At 51.7% G+C, this 7,780-nt stretch overlaps 1 protein-coding gene across 1 annotated transcript in view; it reads left to right on the forward strand.

Moving 5' to 3' along the window:
- The first annotated feature begins 230 nt into the window (after positions 1–230).
- Positions 231–7,780, forward strand: part of LOC135520426 (adhesion G protein-coupled receptor B1-like) — an 87,178-nt gene continuing 79,628 nt past the window's right edge. Inside the window, exon 1 of the mRNA XM_064945985.1 lies at positions 231–1,139. Coding sequence (XP_064802057.1) covers positions 359–1,139 — 781 coding nt within the window. The 5' untranslated portion in view covers positions 231–358. The remainder of the gene's footprint in view (positions 1,140–7,780) is intronic.

The raw sequence follows: 7,780 nt of genomic DNA on the forward strand, positions 1-7,780 counted from the left end.
TGATGAGTCCTCTCAGGTCAAAATATCTCTCTTATTTCTTTCTCTCCAGGTTCGTCTGAAAGTCTGGGTCGACTGACACACACAATCATGGACAGATCACTGGACCGCTGAGTGCAATCTTCCTCTTTCTCCTCCTCCTTCCTCCTCCTCCTCCTTCCTCCTCCTCCTCCTCTTCCTCCTTACTCCTCTTCCTCCTCCTCCTCTTCCTTCTCTTCCTCCTCCTCCTCTTCCCCCAGAGGCTTCAGTGAACACCCTGAAGGTCCCACCTGGTTGCCAGAAAATCAGTGAGACAGAAAGACAGATCAACAAGAGGTTACAAAAAAACAGAGGTTCCAACAAACCCCCTCTGGTCTTTCTAATGCATTTGGTAACCATGACGACCACTCTTTTTTCCTCCTTACCTGGGCACCTGGTGAACCCCCAAGTCCCCCTGCCATCATCGTTGCTGCTTCTGCTGCTGTTACAACTGTTTAGTCAGTGCCCTGCTGCTCCCTCAGGGCCTGAGTCAGACACCTGCTCCACTCTGGTTCAGAGCCGATTCTTCGGCCACTTCCTGTCCTCCTCCACTTTCCCCACGGCACCCTGCTCCTGGACCCTGCAGAACCCCGACCCGCGCCGCTACACCATCTTTATCAAGGTAACCAAACCTACCTCCACAACGGACTGCATTCCCCGGCAGCTCCGCACATTCCAGTTTGACTCGTTTCTGGAGACCACCCGCACCTACCTGGGCATGGAGAGCTTCGACGAGGTGGTCAAGCTGTGTGACTCTTCATCCCCTGTGGCCTTTCTGGAGGCTGGGAAACAGTTCCTACAAATGAGGAAAGGGCCGCCCCGGGCCGGCGTGACGGTCACCACCCCTAACGCTAGCGAAGATGGGGAATTGAAGACAGAGTACCTGGTGGTGGGGAAGCGTAACCCCAGCATGGCAGCGTGTCAGATGCTGTGCCAGTGGCTGGAGGACTGCCTGGCATCCAGCACCTCTAACAGGCCCTGTGGCATCATGCAGACCCCCTGCCAGTGCTGGGAGCCCCCTCCTCCTCCACAGCTCAGCGAAGGAGATGGATGCTACAGGAACGGGTTCTATCTGGAGAACTGCCTACCCAGTGCCGATGAGAAGAGTGATACTGACAGCAACAGTGAGTGAAATAGTTCTCTGGTTTTAGTTATGGGAATTTGTGGAAATGTTTTGGCCAACATGTGATGCCGTTTTGTCTATTGGAGGAGAGCTTGTAGGCGAGGCTTGTGGCTCACTTGGTCATCTTGTCTGTATAGCATGCCATTTCATGTTAAATGGGGGGCCTCTGTGGTCCAGGTCAATCAATGAATGTGTAGGGAGCCTCGTACTCTAACCTGTCACAATACAATGAAACAATTATTTAAAAGGAAAGACAAGTAATTGACATAGCCACCTCCTTATAATTTCCGGACAATTTGAGGCAATTTGTGTTCAAATGACTATGCAGCATCCAGTAGAGTGCTCTGGCTAGGTCACAGAAAGCAGAAAGGCCGTGAAAGATCAGTAGAATGACAGTAGCTAAAAGACAGAACAGAGATGGTATAGGGTTTCAGCTGATGGATTCTGAGCTGAATGACCTTGGCAGGTCGGCGCCGTGTCCTGTCCCTCTGTGGTTGGGAAGAGAGACACTGGATCGGCCTGAGGGAGGCTGAGACTGGGGAGGATGATCTGGGCGTGATATGGGATAGCTGCAGGAGGGAGATGGAGGGAGGTAGAGATGGGCAGGGAGAGATGGAGAGAGGGGGGACTGGATGGACAGAGAAGGGAGGCTGGGACTGGGGAGGAGGATCTGGGCGTGATATGGGATTGCTGCAGGAGGGAGATGGAGGGAGGTAGAGATGGGCAGGGAGAGATGGAGAGAGGGGGACTGGATGGACAGAGAAGGGAGGCTGGGACTGGGGAGGAGGATCTGGGCGTGATATGGGATAGCTGCAGGAGGGAGATGGAGGGAGGTAGAGATGGGCAGGGAGAGATGGAGAGAGGGGGGACTGGATGGACAGAGAAGGAAGGCTGGGACTGGGGAGGAGGATCTGGGCGTGATATGGGATTGCTGCAGGAGGGAGATGGAGGGAGGTAGAGATGGGCAGGGAGAGATGGAGAGAGAGGGACTGGATGAATAGAGAAGGGAGGACTGATCTATGTGTAATATGGGATAGCTTTAACGGCAGCTCAGAGCGGGGGGAGTGGGTGTGTGTGTGAGCTGGATACACAGTAGATGAGCTTTAGATTATGGGGACTGCAGGTAGCTGGATTTCTGTGTATGGCTGCTCTGAGCAGGGGGCAATGCACAGGAGAGCGACTGTAGGGGCTTGGATAAGGATATGGATCTGTAGTTGGTTAGATGTGTGATGGTGCTATGTGATCCTGGCTCCCCTCCCCAAGCCTGGACCTGACAGACAAGTTGATAACTGAGAGCTCCATCCCTGAGGGAGACTAGGGCTACTGCCTGCCATTGGGTTGAACCATTGCTGTCCCCACCCCCCTCTTCTCCTTCTCCATCCATCTTTCTCTTCTTCTCTCGCTCTCTGCATCACTTCCTCTTATCAGCCTCTGGTCTCTTCTAGGGCCGGGACAATGCCAGATTCGCGATACTTTAGTATCGAGGCAAGAAAACAAAAAAACAATGCAGATTTCACTTATTAAAGAAAACAGCCCTAATGTTGGAAACAAACATCATTACATTGTCATCCAGAGTCACATGCATTTATTTTCCAAGGAATAGCACACAATATTTTACATACAGCAGGTTTTTAACTTACCAAAGAGTTAGGTTTGCTTCGTGTTTTAATTTTTTCCATAGGAAAAATATCACGATACTGGTATCATCACAACCCTAGTCTCTTCTTCTCAGAGCACCCAGCCCTCTCCCTCCGCATCTCTTCCCTCCATCTTCCCCTCCATCCATCCATCCATCCTTCCTCTCTTTCTCTTCTCTATCACTTCAGCCTCTGGTCAAACCTCTCCCTCCCCATCCCTCCCTCAATCTCTCCCTCCCTCCCCCTACCTAGGCCTATAGGCTGATTCCAGGCTGATGGAGGAGACTCAGTCTTGCAGCCAGCCAAGCAGAGCTGATGTTGTGGGTAGTATCTCATGTCGTCTTCTCCCCCCTGTCTCTTCTCCTCTCCCTACAGCTAATGTTCCCTGTCACCAAGGCTCTCCTCTCCTCTTATCTCCTCTCCTCTCTTCTCTCCGCAGCTAATGTTACCTGTCACCAAGGGTCTCCTCTCCTCTCCTTTCCTTTCCTTTCCTTTCCTCTCCTTTCCTTTCCTTTCCTCTCCTTTCCTTTCCTCTCCTCTCCTCTCCTTTCCTTTCCTTTCCTTTCCTTTCCTTTCCTTTCCTCTCCTCTCCTCTCCTCTCCTCTCCTCTCCTCTCCTCTCCTTTCCTTTCCTCTCCTCTCCTCTCCTCTCCTTTCCCCTCCTCTCCTCTCCTTTCCTTTCCTCTCATTTCCTCTCCTTTCCTCTCCTCTCCTCTCCTCTCCTCTCCTCTCCTCTCCTCTCCACACTAGGCTAGTTATCCTTTTTATGTCATCCAGATCATGGGGTGTGGTCTGGAGGTACATGCAACACAGACTTGGCTGGGTACATCTTGAAAGAGGTGAATTCTTCATATTATGAATCTCTTCCTATTCTTTTTCTTTCTTTCTTTCTTTCTTTCTTTCTTTCTTTCTCTCTCTTTCTCTCTTTCGCTATTTATTTATTTGTCTTTCTCAGTCTCTCTTTCTTTTTCTCTCTTTCTCTCTCTCAGAATAGCAGGGCCTCTAAGGTCAAAGTGAACTTTGATGATATTCCTATACCTCTCTGAGTGGCAATTGAACCCCCACTGAGCATGGGGAGACAGTCGATGGATGGATGGCTAGCTGGAAGGATGGATGGGTGTGTTAGTTGAGGATGAAGAGAGAGAAGAAAGGATAATGGATTCTGTGTGGGAATGGGCTGGGAGCCAGACTGGCTTGCTGTGCTGAGGAGGAGAGGAGCAATGAGCGGAGAGAAGAGGAGCATGAAATGATATGACTGTTGAAGGGTTTGGGAAGTGAGCGATTGAGACAGAGGCCTTCGTGGCCCTGTCTGTCTCTGAGGCCTCACTCAGCACACGATTAATGGATCCCTGTCTATCTCACCCTCCGTCTTCCCTCCATCTCTCTCTGTGTCTCACTCTCTCTATGGAGAGGAGAGGAGAGACGTCACTTCCACACTTCCTCCCGTCCACACATCTATCCCTTTCACATGGAGAGCAGATGGCTGGAGTAGTCAGTTAGAGGTCAGGCAGTTGGAGAGCAGATGGCTGGAGTAGTCAGTTAGACGTCAGGCAGTTGGAGAGCAGATGGCAGGAGTAGTCAGTTAGAGGTCAGGCAGTTGGAGAGCAGATGGCTGGAGTAGTCAGTTAGTGGTCAGGCAGTTAGAGAGCAGATGGCTGGAGTAGTCAGTTAGAGGTCAGGCAGTTGGAGAGCAGATGGCTGGAGTAGTCAGTTAGAGGTCAGGCAGTTGGAGAGCAGATGGCTGGAGTAGTCAGTTAGAAGTCAGGCAGTTGGAGAGCAGATGGCTGGAGTAGTCAGTTAGAGGTCAGGCAGTTGGAGAGCAGATGGCTGGAGTAGTCAGTTAGAGGTCAGGCAGTTGGAGAGCAGATGGCAGGAGTAGTCAGTTAGAGGTCAGGCAGTTGGAGAGCAGATGGCTGGAGTAGTCAGTTAGAGGTCAGGCAGTTGGAGAGCAGGCTGACACTGGTAGAAAGAGGAGGAAAAAGAGGAAGAGAAGGAGGCAGCTTTCATTTGAATGCTTAGCCTGTGTGTGTGTGTGTGTGTGTGTGTGTGTGTGTGTGTGTGTGTGTGTGTGTGTGTGTGTGTGTGTGTGTGTGTGTGTGTGTGTGTGTGTGTGTGTGTGTGTGTGTGTGTGTGTGTGTGTGTGTGTGTGTGTGTGCACACACACACAGCTTAGATGTGAGGTTGCTAAACTAAGGGATATCAAACCACTGCTCCCAGAGGAGAGGGAGGAGAGTTATAGCAAGTCTAATGCATTAACACCTCTTCCCACACACACTATGCTACTTCTCTCGGTCTCTGTCTCTCTCCATCTCTCTCCAAAGAAACACTCTCTCTCCCTCTCTTGTTGGGCAGATAGTTGCACACACTGGTCGTGACAGAGAGTGGGTGGCTGACAGAGTGTTAAGATAGAAGCTGACGTTTGTGTGGACACAAACATTTGACCAACTGGGGACATTTTGTTAGTTCCCACAAGGTTAATGTTATTTCTAGGGGTTTAGTGTTAGGGTTAGAATTAGTGTTAGGGTTAGAATTATGTTAAGGTTTAGAGATAGAAGCTAGGGTTAGGGTTAGGAGCTAGGGTTAGGAGCTAGGGTTAGGAGCTAGGTTTAGTTTGTTGGTTGATGGAGAAAACAGGGACTCACGCACACAGGAAGGCGTGAGAGAGAAGCTATGAACAGCAGACGAAAACGTGACTGTGGACTTTGGACTTTGTCCCAAGCAGAACACCGGGCGGATAGACCGACATTTCAAAGTCGCCCATTAACTTAAGTCTGGTACTATCGAATGGAAGCATGCTATGCTAGTGAGCAGCTATTGACTGACAGACTGCATCCCGATTCAGAGCAGTACATGCAGCAGAACAATGGTGGTAGAATGTGGCTGGAGCCCAGGGTGAACCCTGGGACTTTGCCGGGGATTGAGAGTGAGCGGTCGGCAAAGCAGCAGCTGGGGTATGAGGGTGAGCAGTCAGCCGTGGCGACACAGCAGCTGGGGGATGAGGGTGAGCAGTCAGCCGTGGCGACGCAGCAGCTGGGGGATGAGGGTGAGCAGTCAGCCGTGGCGACGCAGCAGCTGGGGGATGAGGGTGAGCAGTCAGCAGTGGCGACACAGCAGCTGGGGGATGAGGGTGAGCAGTCAGCTGTGGCGACGCAGCAGCTGGGGGATGAGGGTGAGCAGTCAGCTGTGGGGACGCAGCAGCTGGGGATGAGGGTGAGCAGTCAGCAGTGGCGATGCAGCAGCTGGGGGATGAGGGTGAGCAGTCAGCCGTGGCGACGCAGCAGCTGGGGGATGAGGGTGAGCAGTCAGCAGTGGCGACACAGCAGCTGGGGGATGAGGGTGAGCAGTCAGCCGTGGCGACACAGCAGCTGGGGGATGAGGGTGAGCAGTCAGCAGTGGCGACACAGCAGCTGGGGGATGAGGGTGAGCAGTCAGCCGTGGTGACGCAGCAGCTGGGGGATGAGGGTGAGCAGTCAGCTGTGGGGACGCAGCAGCTGGGGATGAGGGTGAGCAGTCAGCAGTGGCGATGCAGCAGCTGGGGGATGAGGGTGAGCAGTCGGCGGCGGTGATGGTGCAGCCAACCAGTCAGAGAGGTGGGGAAGCACGGTGGGATCCGAGGGAGCAAGGCTGCGTCAGGGGGACTTCAACGGTCAGCGAGAGTGATGAGGTCGACTGTCAGTCGTCCACTATTGAAGCTCGGGGCCTGCCCGGAGCGAGTTGAAAAATATGACAGTTTCACCGAATATGAAGGCGTCATTCTGGGTAAGAACCCTTCAGTGAAATGCATTGACAATAGTCGCTCCAGTCTTTCCCGAATACGGGAATTCCTCCACATTATGTCAGAGGGCAAGGCAGATGAAGGACTGGGTTCCCTGGCTAATTACAAACATGTGTCTGCTGAGCGGTATAGCCTATGTGAAGACCGTGGTTTGGCACCATCCACGTTAAAAATCTACCGGGCCGATGTTCAAAGTGTTCTGAAGTATCTTCTGCAGTTCAGACCAAAGAGTCTGTGGGCTAAAGCCGCTGGAATTAGAAAGGTGTTACTCTGCTTGGCAAAGATGGATCGGGATTTGGGGCAGACCCAGGCATCTCACAGGGAAAATTTTTGCAACCGCTGTAGAGACGAGGTGCTCAGAGCTGAGGAGTTAAGCCGGTTTGTCGAGATAAGTATTCAGGCTATTCCTTCGGTTCTCAATAGACTGGAAGTCCGAGCCACCTGCTCTGACAGGCGTAGGTTTGCGGCTCTCATAACTAGCCATTAGATCATATTTAATGGCACTAGGCAATCCCCAGTCACCATGTTCAGTGAGAAGGATTTTATGGAAGTAACCAAGGAAAGTGGGGGTTACCCGCTGTTCGTTGCAAGCCACAAAACGAACTATAGCTTCTGGGAGTGTAGAATTGTGATGTTGGAGGAGGAATACACTTGGCTTAAATGCTTCCATCAGATCAGGCCTCATCTGAGTGGCATCACCTTAGACACAGAGCAGATCTTTTTCACGTCCTGCGGCAAAATGTATGATAATCTTGGGGAGTATGTGGCCCAGATATTTGCTGATTTCTGCATTGGAAGTATAGGGACCTTCGGTACACTTCGACGAAGCGTTGCTACAGTGAACTTTAATCAAGGGTCGGTTACATATGTGTCACTCCCTGGCGACGCAGGCAATGGTATTACTGGGACCATAATTTGCCTCATAATGCCAGCCGGACCCGGTCACCAATTGATGGACAACTCAATCCATGATTCACTGATAAATAAAGTACATTTATTTGAAATTCACCCTTGTCTTTGTGTGTCATTTGGTCATGGTTGAGAATGTATGGAGGCCTGGCGGTCTGAAGGGACATTGTGTTAAAGGGTACCAGGTGGACCGAGCTGAAGTGACAGGCCGAGAGAGAGGGCAGGCGGGCAGGCAGGCAAGCAGGGCATAGAGAGTAGGCCAAGAGGCATGGAGGTCTGTAGTTAGCCTGTAGAGGCTCGACACCTGGTACCCCGTTAAATC

Source organism: Oncorhynchus masou, chromosome 29 (assembly GCF_036934945.1).
Source record: "Oncorhynchus masou masou isolate Uvic2021 chromosome 29, UVic_Omas_1.1, whole genome shotgun sequence".
Lineage (NCBI taxonomy): Eukaryota > Metazoa > Chordata > Actinopteri > Salmoniformes > Salmonidae > Oncorhynchus > Oncorhynchus masou.